A 24,663-nucleotide genomic window follows, 5' to 3' on the forward strand; every position below is an offset into this window, starting at 1 on the left:
CTGGCTCTTCTTTCTGCCATACCCTCTCTTTGTTCTGCGTTTCAGAAGTATGGTTTAATCAAAGAAAAGGAATAAATCGGGGCCATCTAGCTTTGGTGTCTTTCAAACATGCATTACATGATGCCGACAAAATGCGCATTGTTAGATCCGGCTCCTAAAACGTGAGGCAAGCCGTGTGAGTTTCCAGAAGAAAGAACCAGCTTGCATCTCTCCTCCCACCATGAGCTGTGCAGTGCTCCCGTTGTGCTAACAAAGACCGTCTCTCACAGGTCAGATGAGTCCTCCTTCCTTTCAGACGGGATTCAGGCTTGGTAAACCTGGCCAGTTAGCAAGCTAATGGTAAAGAAAACTAGCTCAGCAGAAAGCAGACCTACTTGTTGAAGGCAAAGGTGAATAAAATTATTCAAACTTCTTGTACTCGGATACTGCCTCTCTTTGATTGTAGAGCAATTGCAGTGAAGGACTGAAAAGACCTCGTAGGTCTTCTGGTCCGTCCTCCTGCCAGTACAGATTGCTCTCTGCAAGTATCCTTTATCATTTATCTAACAGAATCAAAGGATAATATCCTTTTAGCTGATACCCAAAACAAGGATATTATCCTCTAACCTACTGCACGCAGTTGGATGTTTTGATGCTAGATTTCAGTGTGTTTGGGAAAACTGTCAGAAAAAATTTAGCAGGGGCTCAAGTGGCAACATACACCTTTTTGCAAACCCTGGAGATTCTTTACATGTTTTTTTCTTGGGGACCAGTCAGCTGTAAGAGCCTTGATACAGTGAGAGGTGATGAAAATTAATTTCTGAATTAAATATATATAATCATCGTAAGATGAATGGTGCTGTTGCAAAATAACCCTTTCTGTGGGGACACGCCACCCCATCCCACTCCTCTAGAAATATTTATGGTGTTTGGGTAGGGGGATATGAGGACTGTACTGCAATGCATGGAGATCAGGAAAACAACATTTGTGGAGTCCTAGGAAATGAATGTCAGCAGACAGGGAACGGGGGCACAGGATGCACAGTACATTCAAGGATGTTGTTTTCACCTCATCTGCTACAGAAAACAAAGTCAAAATTCAGGAAAAAATATGAAAAAAAAATCTAGCTTTTGGGATGAAGATAAATCTGGTAGTTCCTCTGTAGTCTGCTTGGCTGCCTGCAGCAGTGACGGCTGCCAAAGGGGCTAGAAGTAGTGGAGGAAACAGTGGCATGGAGGAATATCAAATAAGCTGCCCAGAAAAAATGTCAGTTCCTACCCTGCAATTCATAGGTGGCTGACAATTTGAAAAATTAATTATTATAGGCCTTTCATTCATTACATTTTTAAATCCTTACGAGTGAAGGCTTTTACTAACTGAAATCTTTACTTTTTGTGAGTTTACTTACTGTGCGATGTTATTTTGAATTATTTACCTCCTGAGAACAAGGTTTATCTTTTTAATCAGCTCGTTGTCATCCCTAGACAGGCAAAGAAATATGCCTTATTGTGAGCTCTGAGAACGGAGTCATGACCTCTGTTCTTGCTATGCCTTAGTGAACTCTGTAGCTGATCAGCACGCCCTGAGAACTACCTTTTACCAACTTCAGAGCTGTTAACTTCATTTTCGTAGTGTCCAGACAGAAGTCTTTCCTAAGGTAGTCTGTTTTACGGTATCTCCCATCATGAACTCATCTAAATTTTGAGAAATCTTCCCGTTCCTCTCTCAGCTGAATCCTTGTTTTATCCTTCTCTCCCTGGCTAAAAGGGGATGCTAAACTGATCAAAAATGCTTTTTGTCTTTTGTGGTCGGTGGTGTCGGTAGAAGGTTTTCTCCCCTGCATGGGCTGCATGCTGTTCAGCAGCACTCTTCTATGCTTTGTTATTGAACAGTTGATTCTTATTCTCTTTCTCTGTATTTTTTGATCAGTGGTTGTTGAGAGTGAAATTTGTCAATACACAATGCAGTATATTTTCTTTATTATCAAGTAATATTTGAATTTTAGTTAGTTTTCCCAATAGATGGCACTGCTTGGAGAGAAACTGCTGAATAAATTAAGACCAAGGTGCATTTAGCGTTACCAAGAGTTGTGTGTGTTGAGGATCCTTAAGTTTTTCTGGGCTCTTAAGCAACAGTTTGGGAGCTTCTAGTTTGGTACTTCTAGCAAAAGTGTGGAGTGAGGAGAGTATCACAACTATATTGAACAGGTTCTTCAAGAAGGAGGGGACGTCCCTGGGTTAGTAGCTTTTGACAAACATAATCATCCTTCTTCTATTGCTGGTGAGCAGTGCGAGTAATTAAAGGGATTGCACGTCAGGGTCACACAGGCTCCAGTTGCCGTTCTGCTGTTAGATCATACAGCAGGAAGGATCCTTAGTTCACCATCAGGATGTGCTGAAATAATTTGCCATGCCTCCAGCCAAGTGTCAGTTTTTTAGTTCTTTAATGAAATACTGGTCCTGGTTGCTAAGACTGTACACTTCCGAAAAAAACAGCAAAAATATTGCATCCAGTCTTGTCCTGTCCTTATTGAATTAGGGAGTGAGTGGAAGAGTTGCTCTGTCCCAAAAGACTTACCTTACAACTTACACATTGTCTAGTATCACTTAAATTTGAGTCAGTTGTTTTACCTATAATGCAGCATGAATTACATGGGGCAGTTCCCCCTTACACACACACACACAAGTGCGTGTGCATGTGTGTGCAGAGGGGCACTACCTACACTGAAGCACACAAAACCTACACATGTTCTTGCATGTTCAGCATCCTGCAGACTCTGCGGGAGGTGGGCTCTGACATAATGTGTGCAGGCGTGGGATACGTAACACTGGAAGTTTTCTTTTTACCAAAAGCAAAGATTTAATCAGTACATCCAGTCACATAGTACAACAAGAAATTGAAAATGTAGTTAATTCAGACAATACGCCTGGTACTTCATAAGAATCTGCAACGTGTTTGTTCTTTCGGACTGGTGTTTCCTTCTAGGATGGTTTTTCATTCCTATCTCCTATCTTTTCCACCTGCTGTGTAACTGAATAATCTGATTTCATGGATCTTGCAAGTTCAGCCTATATCCTAGAAAAGTGGGCAATTGACATTATCGCTTAATTGTGTCACAGCCACTCTGTTCTTAACCTGGGAAAACAGAAGCCTTAATTACATGTAGACGTTAAGAAGGCAGATATTTATTTCTTTTAGGAATCTGGTTTGCTGAGGAATTCTTTTGAAGTTAGCAAATTAAGTAACAAAGCAGTTTAGCAGTTCTGAAAGATTTCTAGGTTCTGCAATTAACTTTATAGTCTTATCTTTTGATAAGTCACTGCCCTCACACATTCTACCTTGCAGTACACCTCCCTGAACCTCTGGGTACTTCCCTTTTCCTGTTGTTTGAAAATGAACAAACACGTTTGATGACAGGATCATGTTATTCAGCATGTGTCCTTTGCACTGGCTGCCAAAAAAGGGTAGGCTTATGTTTAATGGCTGTTGCTTATTTTTAGATCCCTTACCAGTGAAGACCTTGGCCATGTATGAAATCTTCCTCGTTGCGATATGTCAAGCTTTCAGACGATGCATGCTGTTTGAGGCTCTGACTGATTTCCCTTAAGTGGGCAAATGAGTTATTTCTGTGATAGATCTTAAAATAACAACATCTGATCTGATCATGGAGTCCACTTGTCTTAAATACCTTTCTGCTGCTGTTGACTGTTTGTTCATTATGTTCTTTTACCGTTTCCTTTCCATTTCTCTTTTGAACTACCCCAGCTGACTGATAGAGTTTGGCTGATATTTATATGGATTTTTATCCTGATGGACACCAGACGGTATCATCACTGGAGTGGAAGTTCAGATGCTGTTGTTATTTTGTTACAATTGTTGTAAATAACCATGACATGATTTTCTAACGACACTATGAAGTAATGCCTATTTCTACCTGAAGATAAAGTGGCCAGGCAAAATTTAGCTCTGCTAGACACAGTGAAGACAGATTGCTGTTGCAAAAGGTGACCACTGCCTCAGTTGTGCTGGGAGTCCACAGAGCATACAAAAATTGGAAAGAAAAGGTTGTGACATGGAAATATTGTAAATTATTTTGTGTCTGCAGTGGTATGCATCTGCAGGACCTCTCTGGCTCTGGAGTGTGTTCAAAGTCACTCTGTCTCAAATGCACGTGGTTCAAGGTTTGGGGAACTACTATCACATATGTTTTCAGACTTCTGCAACACTGGAACTACACAGCTTGCTCTTTCTGCTTTTGATTGAAGGTATCATCAGGCATGGCAGTTGTGACCAGTCCTGGCTGACACTGCTTTGAGCATGGTGTTGGACTAGATGACCTCCAGAGGTGCTGTCCCACTGATGTGGTTCAATGGTTCTACATTACTAAGTTCCACCTCAGCTCTCAAAGAAGCATTTAAGTTATGGATAGGCTTTGTGGTGTTGTGGTTTAACCCCAGCCAGCAGCTAAGCGCCACGCAGCTGCTCACTCACTCCCCTCCACCCAGTGGGATGGCGGAGAGAATCAGAAGGAGAAAGGTAAAACTCATGGGTTGAGATTAGAACAGTTTAATAGAACAGAAAAGAAGAAACTAATAATGATAATAGTAACAATAATAAAATGAGAATAATAATAATAATAATAAAAGAACAGGAATATACAAAGCAAGTGATGCACAATGCAATTGCTCACCACTCTCCGACTGATCTCCAGTTAGTCCCCAAGCAGCAATCCCCCCAGGCTAACTCCCCCTCAGTTATATACTGGGCATGACATCCCATGGTATGGAGTATCCCTTTGGCCAGTTTGGGTCCTGCCTGTGTGTTGTGGTTTAACCGCAGCCAGCAGCTAAGCACCACACAGCCACTCACTCACTCCCCCGCCCACCCAGTGCAATGGGGGAGAAAATCGGGAAAAGAAGTAAAACTCGTGGGTTGAGATAAGAACGGTTTAATAGAACAGAAGAAACTAATAATGATAATGATAACACTAATAAAATGACAACAGCAATAATGAAAGGATTGGAATGTACAAATGATGCGCAGTGCAACTGCTCACGACCTGCCGACCGGCACCCAGCTAGTCCCCCAGCAGCGATTCCCTGCCCCCACTTCCCAGTTCCTATACTGGATGGGACGTCCCATGGTCTGGAATACCCCGTTGGCCAGTTTGGGTCAGGTGCCCTGGCTGTGTCCTGTGCCAGCTTCTTGTGCCCCTCCAGCATTCTCGCTGGCTGGGCATCAGAAGCTGAAAAACCCTTGACTTAGTCTAAACACTACTTAGCAACAACTGAAAACATCAGTGTGTTATCGACATTCTTCTCATACTGAACTTAAAACATAATGCTATACCAGCTACTAGGAAGAAAATTAGCTCTATCCCAGCTGAAAGCAGGACATGTGGACATTGTGGAGAGAAGTGAATTTCCTTGTCTCAGAACATTTGGTACTACTCGGGTTGTGGTTGGTCAGCCTTAAAAAGAGCAGACTCAGGTGACTGAGACCAGGAAGCCTACCTAACTATTAGCGTGGTTAATACCATGTGGTCTTGCACAAGTACCTCTACAGAAATGCACCTTGAAAGATACAAGCCCCTCCAGACAGGCAGTGGTGTTTCTTGGCATTTTTAATATGGGCATGTTGAGCAGAACATTCATGATTTCTTCAGAGATCAAGAAATGCCCCAAGCCAGATCGTCCGATTAAATTAGCTAAAGGACCTTAGAACAGTACAGCAATAGGAGTTTTTTCACAGATGTTCTCCAGATGTTACTGGCATGCCCATCTTTTATTAATTGGACGGATACAAGTACTGTCCATGTCCTTCCTACTCCCTGTCCTTTGTTATTTCTTTGGCAAAAAAGGGTTTGTCTACATTGTTCATTTGAGTCCACAAACTTTCATTTTAAACTACAAAGCAGTTCTTGAGTTTCGGGAAGAGGAAAAATATCCTGTGACATTCAAATTGATTATTTGCCAAGTGTGTGTTCAGAAGAGGATAGACATGGCAGAATTAAAAAGGCTACAACTTTATTAAAGCATTAGTGAACAGCGGTTTAATTAAGCCTGTGCACAACCACTTCTTAGAAGATTTTGTCTACACTGTTAATTTCAAAGTGAGACCTGAATCTATTACTCAGCTGCAGGCCACTGCATTAACTACAGGTTGCCCTGAAGCCCTTGGACAGGGCCCTGGTTTCTCTTCATCTCTTAAACCTGTGCCCATGTTCATAAAGGGTAACACATTATTTAGGATACTCCCATCCAGTTTTCTGTGAATGCTGTTCACTGGAAGAAGTCTGCTCATGCAGACACTTACGTTGCCACCTCCAAAACTAATCTGTGCTGCTTGGTGGAGAGGCAGGTTTGGGCATTCTGGTGTTGTACTGGGATATCGGGCACAGTGAATGTGATCACAGTTTGGGGGATTTCCAGGACATCTGGTACCTGGCAACTATCAGTTCTTACTGCTCATTGTCAGCTTTATTACTAAACAAGGTTTAAGATTTAAAATACATTAGTATAGAAACATTTGCACTAAGAGAGCTAAACTACAAAAATAGCAAAATACGTTAAACGTGGATTGTTAAACAGTGTTCAACTGTTGTTAACCATAAGAGCCATCAGAGCTCTTCCAAAATCTCAAGTTAGCCTGAAGATGTGGTTAATCAGCTCCTACAGGACATCCAGGACCAGAGACAACTTACCCAGACCATTCTTGGTGTTACAGCTTTTCTGCTGCCATCGTTAAGGACAGAACCTGCAGTTGCCCAGGTTCGTTCTGCACAATCTCTTTCTTCTCCAGTGCAGGATGGAGTCAGTCCTGCTTCTCTTTCCCTGTTTATCCACACTTCATTCCCTATCACCAAGCACTAGGCCATTTCGTGGCAATATGGGGATGTGGTGGGTTGATCTTGGCTGGCTGTCAGGTGCCCACCCAGCCACTCTATCACACCCCTCCTCAGCTGGACAGGGGAGAGAAAATATAATGAAAGGCTCATGGGTTGAGATAAGGACAGGGAGAGATCACTCACCAATTACCGTCATGGGCAGAACAGACTTGACTTGGGAAAGTTAATTTAATTTATTGCCAATTGACAACAGAGCAGGATAATGAGAAATAAGAACAATCTTAAAACACCTTCCTCCCACCCCTCCCTTCTTCCCAGGCACAACTCAACTCCCCATTTTCTCCACTCCCTCCCCCCAGCAGTGCAGGGAGACAGGGAATGGGCGTTGCGGTCAGTTCATCACACCTTGTCTCTGCTGCTCCTTCCCCCTCTCTCTCTTCCACTGCTCCGGGTGGATATCTGCTCCACCGTGGACCTCCCTGGGCTGCAGGGGGACAGCCTGCCTCACCATGGTCTTCCCCACGGGCTGCAGGGGAATCTCTGCTCTGGCGCCTGGAGCACCTCCTCCCCCTCCTTCTTCACTGACCTGGGTGTCTGCAGAGTTGTTTCTCTTACATGTTCTCACTCTTCTTCCTCTTAGCTGCTGTTGTGCAGCTTTTTTCCACCTTCTTAAATCTCTTATCCAAGAGGCACTACCACCGTCGCTGATGGGCTTGGCCTTGGCCAGTGGCGGGTCCGCCTTGGAGCTGGCTGGCGTCGGTTTCATCCAACATGGTGGAAGCTTCTGGTATCTTCTCACAGATTCCATCCCTGCAGCCCCTCCCCCACTACCAAAACCTGGCCACATCTACCCAATACAGGGGTCTTTTCCTTAAGGTCTTGATTAACATTTCTATTATGTACCTTAATGAGCACATTGCTGGCTACGCCCTCTGGACGCATTCTACATCTTGCTTTTGCCACTCACTCAAAATTATTTCTTCCCTCCCAAAAAGCAAGAGGTAACAAACCTCACAGAAGGAAGACCTGAGATATTAAGCAGGAGGACGTGCTCAATCAATAATGCTTCTATCTTTTCCTTATAAATTTTATTGGCTTTGCACCATCATTGGTGAACAAACTGGATTTTTTTTCAGAGAGGCTCTGATAATTTGGTGGCGTGGCAAAGCCCAGCAAACAGCTGAAATGGGGTTTAGCAATTATCAAATAAATACGGGGGGGGTTGTTAGGACTGTTGTCTGTTTTCACCCTGATGTAATGTTTTAAAGCAAACTCATACAAACTTTGACAAGAAATGTTGGAGGACTAATCTGTAAGATGGACAATATGTGTGCATCATGATACAGAGTTTAACAAAAGGAACTTAACGAGTGGAATTATTTTTTATTAAAGCACAATAAGGTCCAAGCCTCCAAAACTAAGTAACGGTTTGAATGGGTGCAGGTTGCAGATGTTGAATCCACATAATCCTTGTTTTAAAACACATCAAACAAATGGTGTTGGCTAATAAAGGACTCAAATGGCATCAAGGACCATTTATAACGCTAACAAAAGCTACATCCATATGTTTTTTTGAGGGTTTATGTTTCTTATTCCACCCACCAGCATAGACATCATAGGTTACATGTATAGAATAGGTTTATGTATAGAAGATACATATTATTCTCAAGATCTTCAGTTATCTCAGGAATTTCTGTTCTGTTATTGTTCAGTCTATAATCTCAATAAGACCCCCAATGTTTGGCCTGTGCCGTCTGAGTTAGAAGATTGCTCCCAATTTTCCAGTTAGGTCAACCAAAAAAATTAAGATATGATAGAGGGTCAGTGGAAGAAATTCATATCAAAACAACTGCTCACCATGTCATTATGACAACCTGCTGTAACAAATGTGCTTCTGTTTTAACTTATGACAATTAATTGCTAAAAGTAATTTAATCTGACAGTGGCAAGATGTTGAAAGACTCGTGAAGATATCATAAAAGCGACCTTTCTGCCCATGTGCAACCAAAAGCCATTTTTAACAAGGAGCCTCAAAAACAGTACAACTTCTTTTGTACTTTGTTAATTAGTTATTGATTTGAAACAATGCTCTGCCAAATATTGTCAGATTAGCTAGACAGCAGCAAGGTCACGGTGTGACAGTCTAGTCCTGATAATCTTATGGTATATAAGAATTCTTTTTTCTCTGAACCTTTTGTTCTGATATCCTGAGAATTACATTTCCTGGCTTTAGCATTTGTGCTAATTTAAAATACAGCCAAGCTGTCTGTTATGTAGTTGGGTGTTTTGAGTTGTTAAAAAATGACACTGCGTTAGAAGAAAATTTCCAGTGATCTAATGTCTAATGATCTTCGGCGGTGGCGATGCACTGCTGCTGCAATGCCAACACCCTCGCTAATCTGAGTGGAGAAGAGCCTGCTTTAATAAAATGGTCAGCGCGAGGGAGTCGCAGAGTTCAAGCCAGAGGTAAAATGAGCAAGTCCTGAGGTTGTTTAGCAACTCATCAGGATTAAACATCATTTCTTAGCTTACATTATTGCGAAAAAAAATTAATGGAGGTGGGTCTGGATGGGAAAACTGAGAAGCAGAATTAAGGCTTGAATAGCTCAACATTCAACTTTTCAGATTATTGAAACGAGAACCAACAGAAGACGCAAATCTGAATTTCAGATTATGTTTGTCATCTGTTTAGATAATTATTTTATAAGCTAATGGCAGTTACTTCAAATACAATTAATTATAGTATACTACATATTAAGGCACTTCAGCAAATCTTTATAACTGTACATTAAATAAATAGTGTATCAGTTTACTTAAAGCACTGAGCACTTTGCTCTCTTTATTAGGAGAAATCAAATAGCTTTAAACCTGTTAAATCTTTCTTTCACTTAAATAACTGCTCTTGAGTGTATGTAATAAATAGAGACAGAGATGTCAAGAAGAAAAATACAGGGCGAAGCCATTCTACTTAGTTTAACTCATGTAAGAGATATAAACTCTGTAACAGAGACTTTACAGTTCTGAGCTTTGTTCTGAAACCATAGCTGTTAATGAAAATACTAAGTTGTTGTTTTACTTAAATGTGTTGAAGTTTGTTAGATTCATTGTTTCCTGTGGTGGGGAAATCTGCATTTTTCTTGGCCAAAATGCTATTTTTCTTGCAATAGCATGGTTAAAAAAAAAAAAGTCTGTTTCTCATTACAACGTACAAACAGATTGAAAGAACTGGAAAGTAAAATAGTCTTTAAGTACTTCAGGAAATGGAAAAATAACACTTCTGCATGACTTCCATTAGGAGTTTTTGAATGTTTCAGATGCATTCATTTCAAAATAAATTGGTTTTAGTGTTTAGAAAAATGCATGTAATCATTGAAACAGCTGGCATGATCTCTCTTCATGTCTTGCAGAGATAATTCTTTTTGTAAAAGTATTGTATTAATTTTTATTCACTTGCCCCCACAATTAAATCTATTAATTGCCAGAAACATGGCTGGTAGGGAAGACAACTGTGAAGATACAACCTGATGGTTTGTTTTAGAAATGCTCTTTTGTTCCCATAATTCGATGACACAAAATGATCTTTGGTGATCTTCGCTACGTTAGGCAGAAATATGTTGTGGGCAGAATCTTGATCCCTGAGATTAAGTAGTTTGGAAAGAAAAAAGTATGAGGAGACATAAAAAAGATGCATGTAAAACATAGGGATACGTACCAGTAGTATTGTACTGAAATGCAACTGCCCCAGTCTTTGGTGATTTTTACCAGTTAGAGTCTCTTTGGCCAAACTGCTGCCAAATTAGAATATATAAGTCCACCCACAGAGATTGGTAGATACCATGAGTGGAGCATCATGGCATGGGGATTTTCTTGTGAACTGCACAGGTATTTGTCTATGGTCATGGTACAACTGTATAGACAGGACTGGCCTGAGGAATTGTTATTATACCTCCGGTCTGACGAGTTTCCCCATGCAGGATTTCCAAGCCATTTGCCAGAAGATGCTGCTTCAAATTCAAGCTTCCTTCACCTGGAACCCTGCAAGTTATATGGAAAGGAGAAAAAATATCAAAAAAGCAAAAATAAAAAAGTCTGTCAGAGAGCTAAGAGGGAAATTAGTTATTTTTTTCTAAAGTAAAACTTCCTTTGATTCATTTCCCTCCTTCCTCCTATTCTCTTCTCCTGCACCTCTTTCCTCTCGGTGAGTCAGCAATGTTCTTGTCCCCAGACTAAAAAAGACAAATGTCATATTTGTGTTTATTTACATTCTTGTCTTAATGATAAAATAATTATCTTAGGTGACTCCTACCATGTCTGTCAATTTGGAAAAAATATAAACAAAAAGGATACTGCAGATATTCAGGGGCAAGATCTGTTTTGAGGGAAGGCTTTTAACTATTTACTCCCCAGCTCAATAGGAAGCAACTGGCCACTAAACAAAAAAAACCCCAACCAGTCATTTAAAATACCAGCCCTCAAGCTTTTGCTGGAGATGATAATTAAGAGCTACTGCGAAACTGATTTTGTCTGAATTTTTTCTTCTTTTCGGGCTCCTTTCCTGCACTTTACCAGAAGACAGTTGGGTGGTGATGACAGGACATGCCAGACTTCAGCAGAAGTAATAACGGGAAAATCCAGACTGGAACAACAGCCTGACAAAGTTGTCTTACCCTGGCTGACAAGCAGATACTTTAACCAGGGAGTTGATGCTATAATAATGTTTGAGACTTAATTAATTTAGCCTGAGATCTGGGGTTTACTTTGTAAACAGCAAACTGCTTCCAGTTACAAAGTCCCTTGAATTTCCCAATACAAAGCTGAAGAAACAGGGAGGGCATTTGAACACAGCAGCCTCGCAGCAGAAAATATTCACCACGCAAAAAGGCTGAGCCTTTGCGGCGTGAAGTCTTCGCGGATTGAACAACGTGGGTAACGTTTGCTGCTTTCTTGGTTTATTTTTGCAAGATCCGCAGCCAAATTCGACATGCTCAACTTTTCAGTTCCAATGCAAATCTAAGAAATTTCACCTGTAATGCGAGCCTTTTAAAAAAAAAACACTCGCATATTCTTGCAACATCCGCGAGGTCCTGACACGGCAGCGCTCTGAAGGCCTCCTGCGAAGACCTGCGTTTGCCAAAATTAACATAGAGTATTAGGTCAGCGATGCATTAATGCAGCTGAGACCACTGGCACCTCTGTGAAGAATAGCTGTGGCGCTGATGACTTCACTCCGTGGTTTCAGGCCATTGTTTGCCTGTTGAAAAATTATAAATGAGGGCTTTGAGGCAGGTCCTGTGGCCAAGAGGGTGGAAAGAGGGTTTTGATTTCCAGGGTCAGGTTGTTCCTCACCAAGCAGAGGTGGTTGCAGCACTTTGGAAGCGGGGGGAGAGGGTGGTTTGGGGTTTTTTTAATTCAGAAGTAGCTCTAGGTTGTTGGTCAGGAACTGTATTAGTTGAGGGCTTAGCTGGGAAAGCTCTTTTCTGGCTTGGAGTTGTTTCGTTTTTTTCTCTTGTGTGCAATAAAGCTGGATATAAAGGGGAAAAGTAACTCCTGCTGCCCAGGGGGAGGTTAGGATCCGAGCTCCCTCTGTTCCCACATATATATATATATAGCATAGCTCTGAATTTTATTTCCTGACCACCATCACCAGGGAAAGCCCAGCTTGCATCTGAAGTGGGAAAAGTGGGACAGGATCCGAAGTCGTCTTGGATGGTAATTGCGGTGGGAGCTGGGGAGAGCAGGGGCCCCAGGGAGGAGCCAAAACATGAAACATAAAAAACCTGGCTAGACATTGTCAGTCTTGCATTAGCTAAAACTTGTCATTTTAAACCTAATCTCAGCAGTCGTGCTGCAGCAGAGCACAGGTATCACTGTTTCCTCCCAAGCCAGCCCTTCATCCCCCTTTGCATTGATGGTGACAATTTAAATATTGTCTCAGTCAGCCAAATGCATTTTTGTTTTACATCTTTTATTTGGCTGTTAGATATGCTGGATATTGCACGTTTTATGTAATACTTATTCATTTAGCAGGTCTGTCAAGATTGCTTGCTTTCCTGATAAATTGTCAGGAGTTCTGGAGGTGGGACTATACTCTTAACTTAATACAGTGTGTATTTAACTGCAATATGTAAGACTTCTGGTCTTCCTTTCTGCTGCTGACTGTATACACACAACATCTTTATTACTAGGGCTTCATAAGCAATATCAGGAACACTTCCACTACTGGCCCACTTCACAAATAAATAAGCACAAGAAATTACACAGAATCACCTCAAATAGATCTGGGGATAAGACTGAGATCCGTAATATGAAAAATGCTACCTTAAGTCGCTTGGCCATATTGCTTTCCGAAGGCATGTGCCAAATAATAACCTTGGCTATGCTATTTATATCTGCAACTCCATGAATGACCAGACTTAGCTATTGTGATACCTGGTTTCTCTTTCTGAAAAGCAGCTGCTACCTACTGCCAGAGTATATATCTTGCCCCCATCTCAGAAAGTGCCCTTAAAAAGATAATACAGTCTTTTTATTTCCCTAATTATTCCTGCGAGATAAGTGGAAGAGGCTGGTGTTTTTACATCCAAAGGCTCTTGGTTTAATCCCTGCTAAGGTCATAACTAAGGAAAAGTACAATGCGACTGTTTCTGAATGCATATGAACACAGTTGCTGAATAAAATAACGTCATTCACCAATAATGCATTCACATTATTTTAGTGTTCAACCTTTGCAGATTGAATGCTCTGTGTTTTCACAGAGCTACACCAGACGTTGGTGACCGTGAACCCGCTCTGGCACCTACACAGCTGATCCAATCCTGCCGGGTTTTGTTGTTTTACTGTGGCAAAGTATGGAAATACAATCCACGCAGAGCCCATAGAAAAAGGGAGGAAAGAAATGTGCCCTCCATTCAAACCTTCAAGGCCAAAGCATCAGTTGTCTATGATTTTATCTCTTCCCCTCTTGTTTTTCTATCAGGTCGTCCCTTTCTCACTCAACTCGGGACACAGCAACTACAATAATTCCCTTGACTCACTGCTCAGTCTTCATTGTCCTTGCTTCCCAGTGCTCCTAGCAGGACCTGCTAAACTGAATTTCAGATGCATGTCGTCAGATTTAAGATTTATTACAAATTCACCTCCACCGTCACTTTTGCTCCGTGTCTTCTCCCCCAGTCACAGCTGCTTTGCCGCTGAGATGATCTTGTTGGTGTTATCCTCATCTGCTCTCTTCTGCAGCCTCCTTTTGTCTTATTTCATACAGCTGGACTTACCCCAGTGTAGAAGGCAGTCCATCACCATCCTTCCTGAAAATCCCGTTATTTAAGAGTTCTGCAAGAGCCAGCCCATCTTCCTTTATGTGTATCTCCATGTATGTATAATACAGACTAGTGTTACCCATTTCAGTAAGTAAAGCAGAAATACAATTCCTACTGTTAGTAAAATGTCCTGCTGCCTCCTGGGATCAACTCTTGGACTGGACTAGGAGACATTTCAGAAATACCTGTGCAAGCGTTCCCTCAACTCTGTGATTAAAACAGTAAAAAAGATTTTCGGGTAGATGGGATGCTACCTAATACACTGGAATTTCTCCATTAAAGATCAAATCTTGTTAAATGACCTGAGTTATATGAAATAGGCGTGAAGTCTTGTCTTCAAGTGCTCATGCTGCAGAAAAACATTAATACAAGATGATCTTTTCTTCCACTTTTTTCCTGTTTTCAGTTTCTATCCTTCCCTTACTTTCTTCCTTTTCTCTGTTCGTAATACCATAGCTGCTGTCTTTGGGGGGGGGGGGGGGGGGAAATTGCATGCTGTCTGGTTTTTTTGCCTTCTGTTCCAGCTTTCTTGCCTTCAAAGCCTCTTAGACCTTGTCCTGCACTGAGGTTTTGGAGCTGCTCTGGTGATAATAAACCATCACATGGTTTCATTAAGTTCCACCATAATGAAACAGTTTTTGTCTCCTGTAAGGCAAATATTTGCAAAAGGAGTGAGGAAAATGCAGCAGGTGATGAGCATCATTTAGTACTCGTAAGGGTGCTGTTGGGGGAGGAAAGAGAGAGGGCAGCTGCTGGAAAAGGGTGATGCCAGAACAGGAGGTGGTGCAGTAGAAGAGGCAAAAGAGACTTGATATCACCTTTTTTTTTTAATTTGAGGGTTGTGAAAGGAGGGAGAACATATAAAGAGGAGTGAAGTGTAAATGCAAGCCCAGAGGAGAAGGGAGTGCGGTGATGGGAGGATGTGAGGAGGACACCAGAGCTGCCAGAGGCAAGACAGGGTATTTGCAGTGGTGGCAAACCCCAAGTGCCCATCACTGGGCTGTTGGGTACTTCAAAGGACTGAAGAGTTGTTTTTAACTCTGCTGGTATTAAAGCAAGTGGCAGAGTTCCCCCTGACTTACTGGGTACCTAATTAGACCAGAGCTTCAGAAATCCCGCCATGGTAGGAGCGTGCATTAAAATCTTCCCTGTTCATTTGTCTTCAACATTTGCCACCCATGCCTTCTGGTTTCTATATACACGTACATACATATACATACAAACATACATTAACTTACTTTTGAAAGTGTTGCTTTCTAGAAAGTTTCCAGTGAAATCCAATTAATTTTTACTGGGTCCATTACCTAGGAGTGCTGCAAAATGTGATGCTGGCATGAGTCAGGTTACAATAATCAAGAACTGCATACCAGCAGGGAACAAACTGTATCCCTTCACTGTTCATTTCAGACCTTCAAACATACGATTTTCTTTAAATAGAGCAGTTTTCTATACAGAAAAATATATCTTTTTTTGTACAGAAGATACCAGTGTTAGCCAGTCACCACTGAAAACACTATTTCATCCTGGATTGTTTCAGTGACATACTGCTACTTCTAGGTTATATTTTTATATTGTTACACTTAAGTTATATATTGATTTTAATGTAATGATTTTTTGGAAGAATTGGGGGAATTGCAAAAGTTTGCCTGCCCCACGGCTCACCGAGGCAATGGGACGAGCTGTACACAACTGGAAAGGTCCTGCTGGTGGGGAAGGATCTAACATCTCCAGGGAAGGACTGGCAACAGGAGACCTAAGCCTTCTGCATCTCTGTCCTGGTTTCGGCTGGGGTAGAGTTAATTTTCTTTCTAGTAGCTGGTGTGGTGTTATGTCTTGGATTTAGTATGATAATAATGTTGATAATTCTGATGTTTTCAGTTGTTGCTAAGTAGTGTTTAGTCTAAAGTCAGGGATTTTTCAGCTTCTGATGCCCAGCCAGCAAGAAGGCTGGAGGGGCACAAGAAGTTGGCACAGGACACAGCCAGGACAGCTGACCCAAACTGGCCAAAGGAGTATTCCATACCATGTGATGTCATGCCCAGTATATAAACTGGGGGGCAGTTGGTAGCGGGGGGGGGGAGTGCAGATCACTGCTTGGGAACTAACTGGGCATCGGTCAGCGAGTGGTGAGCAATTGCATTGTGCATCACTTGTTTTGTATATTCCAATCCTTTTATTACTATTGTCATTTTATTATTGTTATTATTATCATTATTAGTTTCTTCTTTTCTGTTCTATTAAACTGTTCTTATCTCAACCCACGAGTTTCACCTTTTTCCTTCCAATTCTCTCCCCAGTCTCACTGAGACGAGGGGGAGTGAGTGAGCGGCTGCGTGGTGCTTAGCTGCTGGCTGGGGTTAAACCACGGCAGTATACAGTTCTGTTCTTCTGTATTTAACACATGAACCATACTTGTTTACAGTAGCTCATCGAGCTAGGAGGAGAAATTGTTTTGCTGTGATAAGCAGTAATTATAGAAACCACCTTCAAGTAAATTGTTAAAAAGCTATTCAGTTGTATGGCATATTTCCCTATTTGTATGCATTTTACTTTTCACTCGTCGCAAAAAAATGTGATTCCAACTCCTTGATTTAAAAGAACAAAGTAAAAGGAGAGAGCTGTCACTGGAGCTTAAAACTAATTTGATTTTCTTGATTTGATTTTTGGGGGGTTCAATAAATTAGAGGTTTAAGATGGGATCTGAGCTGCTCTGTCCCAGTAAAGTCTATCGTAGTTTAAGGCCTCCAGCTCCTGCCCAATCTATAACTTTCCAGCAACAGGTTACTTTAAAAAAAAAAAAAAAAAGTAAAATTTGGCATTGAAACAGGAAATATGTGAACCTGTCACAGTAAGCAGTCTCAAAGGGCAAGCTGCTTTACAGGAGCTAATTAACCTTAGGAAATAATTACACAAATATGCAAATGTTGTTTAGATAATTCCATGTGTTATCAACTCAGGTAGTCCATCATAACTGCAGACCTTGCAATGTCTAGGTGTTAGAATCTGGCATAGTTGATAAGGCTTCGGTTGCTGCATCACTCCAGCTTGGTATTTAACAATTAATGACTGTGATATTACATTAGTAAATTCAACCTGTTTTTTTGAATGCAACAGAACGTAACACCATATTCACTGTGCGCACACTGCTTATCTGCATATTCCTAATGGCTCCAGCCATTAAAATGTTATATACCTTTCAACTCTTACTGCTAGCAATATTGGAAAAAAATGATAGACCAAAATCTGTGGCCTCTTCCTCCACTTTTTTGCACAATGGATGGCCTGAGAATTTACCCACAATAATTTGGGCTTTTCAGGGCCTTAAAAACTGTTCCAGAGCGAATTTTAAATCTGCAAGCCGGTTTTCTCAAAGCAAAACCTTTTTGTGAAACGAGACGAGGAGCAGCATTTCATACAAATGTGTTTCTGCTAGCGTGGCGTAGACCCCAAAACAACGTAGTCATGGGCTGCCGTTCTTGGTGTACGGTCCCCCCCAAAACCGAGCCCGGCTGGTCGAGGCTGGAGCAGCCCAGGACATCCCTAACCCATGCCAGGACTTAAGTCGAGGCTGAGCAGATCAGCGACCAGCGACCTCTTCCCTACCACAAGCTACTGCTTCAAGCAGCTGTAGGAGAGGTTCTGGCCCTGGAATATTAAATGGCTTCATATATGTGAGAAACATGAATTTATTAATCATTGTCATATTATTTTCATAGACTGTACTATTAAACTATTTCATTAAACTTTGGATATTAAAATGAAAAGCTCCATATTAACCATTTATGATCATTTTTTGAGCAATCGCTATTTTGGTTTAAAAAGTGAGGCATTTTTTATAGATAGTTGAGAGAGAGTGTTTAAAAAATACTGGGGTGAAAAAAAAAAAGCCTTCTGTCACTAGAAAAAGGAATCGGTCCTTAAGCCAGTATTTGTGAATACTCGGTCTCTTCCACATGAAATAAAATTTCATTCTGTTTGCAAATGCTTGATGATCATTTCTCATTCAAAAGCAATACATCCATGTGGCAAGAGCATCTTTTTGATTAGCCCCATGCACCTGTCATTAACTGAATCAGAACCTAATATCTCGCTACTTATGTTCTATATTACTTTTATGGATGCCCCTTTTATAGCAGGTTCCAGAAGTGTGTGCCTCCTCTAGCATTCAGGAAAAGGAATAAATATAACATCAGCAATTTAAAATTCCTCAGCAATACTTGTGTTAAATGATTTTAACCACCTTTATCTCCAAGGCAATCTTCAGTGGGATTTGCTGCATGCAAGTATGACAGGTGTTCAATATCTGATAGTCTCTGTAGCATTGGTAGTCACCGATGGTAAATGAGGTATATTTGCTCTATTTTTATCGGTGAAAGGAACTAAAATACAATAGTTATTAGGAAAAAGACACGTATGTCTTTTCATTTATTAGTGAATTAAAGGGTAAATCTTACTGATAGTGTTCCATTAAAAATGAAGGCAGGTAAGATTTTGCATGATGGGAGCACGGGCGAAGGTTGTACCTTCTGCGCTGAGAGCATCTGCTCCATTCCCCACCCGAGCACCACGGAGCTGGGGTGCAGCAGTCCAGTCAGGAGGTACCTGATCTGCAGCAATCCAGTAATTGCCTGGTTTTGGGTTATTTTGCATTGGTTAAGCATCACACAGAGGCCTTTTCATGTAACATCGTTCTTGACTTATTTTATTTTTAATTATGGGGCAGGGGGGAAGATTTTCAGAGGGATGGAGACCCACAGCTATGATTTCCACACCTCCAAAGAATCAGAACACTTATTTAGACGTAGAATTACCTGTTACAGATGACCAACTTTCAGCAGCCGGAAATTTAAGTTCAGTTTTCCCAGCACCTTTCCATCTCAACGTGTTTCACAAATAAGAATGTGTTCAGCTTCAGCTGCCTTCTGAGGTACATAGTGTGATTTCTCCATTCCTTTCTCTACAGTCATATAGATAATTATGTAAAGCATGACCAAGAGGCACCCACTTAATCAAGTAATTTTAAAAGGTGGTATTTAAGTGCATTCTACTTAGCTGCAATGAAAAGGAAAGAAACAGCTGCCTGAAACTGTCACCTTTTGTACCAAAACTGCAGCATCCAGCCTCATAATTTCACCCAGGCCAGGTGGAGGAGGTTAATCCTGATGGACCCAGGGCAATTTGAAATCCTAAAACCGGCCGTACTCTGCAGCTGGTGGTGCCCGCTCCCGCAGCCAGATGTTTCTTGTACGGACACGGCGCCGGTTTATTCTCTGTCCGAGTTGTTTAAGATATGGGCTTGTTATGAGGGGAAAAAATAAGCAGATGCTCTGAAGAAAGAGCTTTTCTTCTAAACATACATGACTCCTCCAAACTCCTTCTCACACATACGTGCTTTTCTTACCCTGTATAGGGTTTAGCAGAGTATGTACAACAGCACAGTTTATCCTGACATTATATGGCATTTTTTTCACCAGTAACAAACGAAACTGTAGTTACAGCCTATATCTAGCTCGTTCTAGCTCATTTCTTTTTGCTTTTATAAAATCCTGTTGAGTCTTCATACTGGACTGTGAAGCTGTGCAGTTAATGATTTGGTTGACTAGACCACTGGTTATGCTTTAATTGGTGGAAGCTTTTTCGAGCTGAGTTTCTGAATCCTTCAGAAGCTTTGTGCTGCTGTCTTATTCTTGTGGAAACCCTAAAACTGTGTGCTTTTCCCATCAGCATGTAGAATAATAAATGCAAAATGCCAGAAAATGCAATATTAACCAGAAACAACCTCTTCTTTTTGTCAGAATGTTAAAGCAGGGTTATGTACCTGTACAAAAATTGCTGTTAAGAGAATTAATGCTAACATTATTATTTAAAAAAAAAAATCTCCTGCATATTTAACAAAAATAAATCTTTTAGATAAACTAGTCATTTAAAAACTCTCCTAGTGTTTTAATGTGCCTTTTCCATACGTATCATAATTAGAGTACATCAGTTTTCCATAGGAAACTCCAGTTCAAGTTGTCGTTCAGCTTTATCTTAATAACTGGTCTGTCAATCATATTTTCTTTATGAAATTTCTTTTGAAAACCTTCCCTCTTTCCTCACAAAGGGAGGAGTCTTTACCTCCTTTACCTATCTCTACAATCAAATTTCAAAACAGGGTTGAAAGAAAATAAGCCCTTTCTCACGCTGAGGTGGTTTACAATAGTTGATACATAATTAGTTAAAACTATGTTCTGTCATAGTCAATCAAGAACAGAATCTGTCCAGGATTAAGAAGAATACTTCAGAGCACTTCAGTGCTTTTTGGCGAATTTGATAAATATGTTTTAATCGCTGCTACCTTGGAGAAAAAAAATTTAAAAGCACATAATTGTTTTAAAAGCTTTGGGTCCAGATCCATAAAGATTTGTAGCCATCTCCCTCTTATTTAGGAAACCGGGCATGAGAATAGAAGTAAAAGCCTAAATCCACCACGTTATTTAGTTGTCTGTCTTCCCATTGATTTTAGACGCTCGTAAGAGCTTAAATTCCCAAAACGGAGTTGCAGCGTGGGACTAAGACCTAAATCACTTCAGTGTTCTTGGTAAAGTTACAGTAATTCACACTGTGTAATTAGCATCTTCTGATTGCCAGTGGCTTTTGCTGGTTTGTGCTTTATTTTCCCCAAGGAAATAAGGCTTTTGTGGTCTGCATCTGAGTCACCTAGGGGTATGAAGTTGTTGGTGGAGCAGAGCAAAGGGGAAAGGGATGCAAATTTTAGGAAAGGACATGACCTTGACTGATCAGCTCTTTCTGGCACAAAAGAGTCTGGAAAGCACCAGCAGTGTTGTGCTAGAGGTGTGAAATCCTGGTGGGGCAGGGGAGCTAGCAGACCATCGTACTCTTGTCACCTGAGACTAGACAGATTTGTGGTTACGACATGGACAACCTGAGAAATAAGTGAAATACAGAGGGGTGCAGGGCTTTCCGAGAGCCTCTAACGTAGAGGTGGGAGTGCACAACCCCGATGTTTGAGGAGAGTGCACTAAAATCAGTGTAAATCACTCCGGTGCCTTCAGTGACCCTTACATTGACTGGCATTCACAAATTCTTGTTCAATAATAAGAAAAAGCGCTCCCCTCACTACTAGAGACTCCAAAGTAACGCCTAATGTGTAAGCAGTCAAGAGGTGTTTTATCTGTGCTGTATCTCATAGTCTGCAGCTGCAAAAAGTAGCATTTAAAAGAGTAGTTGCAAATACCACAGTTTTAATGTTTGGCAGATTTCCATTGGCCCATAATATGAAAAAATTGTAAAGACTGAAATTATATTTATATTGTTCCTACTTGTTTTTATTTGTTTTATCAGACTAAGGCTTAACTACTTTAAACAATCCATCAGTGAACAAACATTTGACAAAGAGTTGTCAAAAGAAAGAAAATCAGAGCAGTGGCTCATAATTTCTCTGAATGCCTCTGTTTAGCTGAATTGCCATCATGGTATTTAGACAAAATTTTGCAGATGCGTAATTTTTGTTGTATTTATTAAAATAAGCCACAATAAAGCAACAGTTTTACTGCCTTTAAATAGCAATCTTAAATTTCTTTTATTTAGACAAATTAATCTGTTCTTTTTTTTGACACTGGAGTATATTCATTTGAGGTTTGTTTTAACAAAACATTTTAACATATATGAACACGTTGCTTTTTAGACGGAATTGCCAGTTTTTAAAAGGTAATTGTCGCAAACGTAATTTCTTTCTGCAGGATAATGGATCTCCTGAAGAACATGCAATTTATGTTTGGGACCATTTTATTTCCCAGTCAGCTGCAGAGAACGTGTTTTTTGTTGCTCACAGTTATGGTGGACTTGCCTTTGTAGAGTTGGTAAGTGTGACTTCTCCATTGCCTTCTTTCCTGAAGTCTTTCACAGATTTTCTCAGTTCTTTGTGATCACCTTCTTGAAAGCAGCCATTTAGGAACAACTTGGAACGAATGGTCAGATACAGATCTGTGAGGATTTCTTTGCAACTGGAAGGTCACTGCATTTTTCTCTGTTTTTGAGTTAGATGATAAGGTGCCAAGCGTGCACAAACCTGAAAGACTGTGGGAAGACAAAACGCATTGAATCCTCCTTGTCCAGGCTATGTACTGAAAGGCAGCACTCAGTGAGTTTCTGCTCTGGGGCACAAAGACTGGAGGTGAAGACTGAGAACATGTAAGAACAGTTTTAAAGCAAAGTCACATTAACAAATGCACCGTTTTGTATATAGATTGGAACTGAACATGAGGGGAAATTTGGAGGTTTTACCCAATTTTGCAGTTTTTCCACAAAGGTCTGCGGAAGTTGCTGGGAAGACTTTTTTGCCATTTATTAGGCTCTGGATAATCCCTGCAGTGATGTAAGGTGGGGAGGACTCTGCTCACTGTAAAGCTGCTCTGCCTCTGATGCTGGGACTGCTGAACATCCAGTTGGTCAGTCTTTCATGCTTTAAAGGCAAATTTGTTGACCCCATCTGGTGTATGAAGTTGCCTGTTGAACTTGTATACTATTCTTTGAGCGTAGCTATAGCCTCCTCACTTAATTGTGAAGTGCTGGTGTGGTGTAATCACGACTTGTTTTATTGAAGAAAACTAAAAAAGTCCTGTTTATTGTGGAAACGTAAATTGCAGAACATTGCAACTGGTTTTATAGACACAGGAATAAGCAGGCGTGTATGTACATCTTTTGTCTATAAGACATTATTTTAGTCTCACTGAAAGTTAGTAAAAGTGGTTCCTGCCTGAAGGTAAGATGAATGCCCTAGTTAAGACAAAGCATGCATGAGTGTTTTGTTTTTAATCTTGTGCTGCTCTAAGTAGCAAGAGTAATCCAGAGCAGGACCACTTGTATTACTTTAAGAACTTAAGATTTTTGTTAACCCTTTTCATTTGTAGAAATTAAGGCCATTTTCATTTTCCCTGTGATTCCAGAAGTGTATTTTTAAAATATGTATGATGTGTACACTGGGACTTGAGAACAGTTCAGCTGATCATTTTCCATGGGTATTTTGTTACCAGGTCAATAAATAGTCTCAAACCTAAATTTTTAGGAGACCAAATTAGTAAAGATGAATAATTCCTTCTATAACCACAACTTTGGGCAAGAAGCGGGTTGCATCGCATATGCCTGTTGCTCCTGGGATGCAGTGGAGGGTAGGGAGCATCTTTTCTCTCTTGACTTTCCGGAGCTGTGATTTTCAGCTGCCCTGTGTTTCAGCCCAGGTTATTCTGGTGTGCCTCGTGTGTCCGAAGTGAAGTGTTAGCAAAATTTCTGTAGGTATTGTAAAGCCACGTTGTTTGGGTCGCTGGACACCTACAGATGCATAGGCTTATCACAGGGCGGGAATAAAAATTGACTGGAGACCTTTCTTGGTGTTTCCTAAACAAAGTGCTTATTCGAAGGAGGCTTGGCAAGTTTTTCCATCACATTTCAGTCAATGGCTTGAGGTGGCATGGGTAACAGATGACCAACGTGTCATTCCCATTTTGCCTGTTTCTCTTGTCACACTGGTGGATATTTCTTCACTTTTGTTCAACTTTAATATGAAGCACACAGATGTTTCAGAACAAGACTTGACTTCTGACCTTGGGGCTTCCAGGGTCAGGGTGCTCAGGGCCTGTGAAATTATCGCAAGCTGAGCTAAAGTTTTTATCCATCGCAGGAAGCAACCAGTAAGTAAGAAGTTAAAAAGGAGCTTTGTCAGAGAGACAAGATGGTCTCAGTAAGGGTCAGCTTCTGTAGTCTGCTGTCTCTGCAGGAGATGCATGCCTGAGAGGAAGAATATAATATATAACCATTGGCACATCACATGTCTGTCATGCAAAACTAGACCTGAGAAGTATATTTAATGTAGCCCGATTGTTTCTTAAAAAATCAAAGGATATTAACACCTGGTTTTGGTAGAGGTGGCTTGATATCTGAGCTCCACTGAAAGCAGTTTAATTAAATAATGCATAAACTGAAGCAGATATCATTGAAGTAAACCCTGAACTACTTTATCACAATATTAATTTATAAGATTTTATTTTGTTATGATCTTCTTTCTCTTCAATTTTATATCCATATGGCACTTAGTAATTGCAAAGAGCTCAAAAAAGAAGAAATGGAGCAGCTGATGGGCAATTACTTTCTTATGACAAATATGTATTTGATCACTTTCTTTCCTGCTTTGCGTGGGGGAGATGATGAGGGTGATAGAACAGCTACACCATATAGCAACCGTACCACCTCTACACTTGCTGTGCAAGAATTTGGGGTCAACTGATTCATAAAATTGTAGGTTACAGTAGTTATGGGGACCTGTTGCACAGCTGCTCCTTCTGCGTCCGTGCCTCTTAGAGGAGAGCGGTGTGAAGCATATGGCTTTAATTTGGAGTGAAGGTTTCTGCCTGGGCCCTCTGCATTTTATTGTGCCTGCAGGGAAAAAGAAAACAAGCAAAGAAGTCCAAAAACATATGCGCTTTCGATGAGTATCTTTTAAACTCTCTTAGCATGTTCAGCGC

At 40.8% G+C, this 24,663-nt stretch overlaps 1 protein-coding gene across 4 annotated transcripts in view; it reads left to right on the forward strand.

Annotated features, from left to right (window-relative positions):
- The window catches only part of FAM172A (family with sequence similarity 172 member A), a 272,178-nt gene that overhangs the window by 136,029 nt on the left and 111,486 nt on the right, over positions 1-24,663 (forward strand). For all 4 annotated transcript variants that reach the window (XR_003922007.2, XM_030004919.2, XM_030004920.2 and 1 more), the window contains exon 8: positions 21,886-22,005. Coding sequence is in view for 3 of the 4 variants with exons in the window: in XM_030004919.2 (XP_029860779.1) it covers positions 21,886-22,005 (120 nt within the window). In the remaining variant the exon portion in view is untranslated. The remainder of the gene's footprint in view (positions 1-21,885; positions 22,006-24,663) is intronic.

This window comes from Aquila chrysaetos, chromosome Z, assembly GCF_900496995.4.
Source record: "Aquila chrysaetos chrysaetos chromosome Z, bAquChr1.4, whole genome shotgun sequence".
In the NCBI taxonomy this organism is placed as follows: Eukaryota; Metazoa; Chordata; class Aves; order Accipitriformes; family Accipitridae; genus Aquila; species Aquila chrysaetos.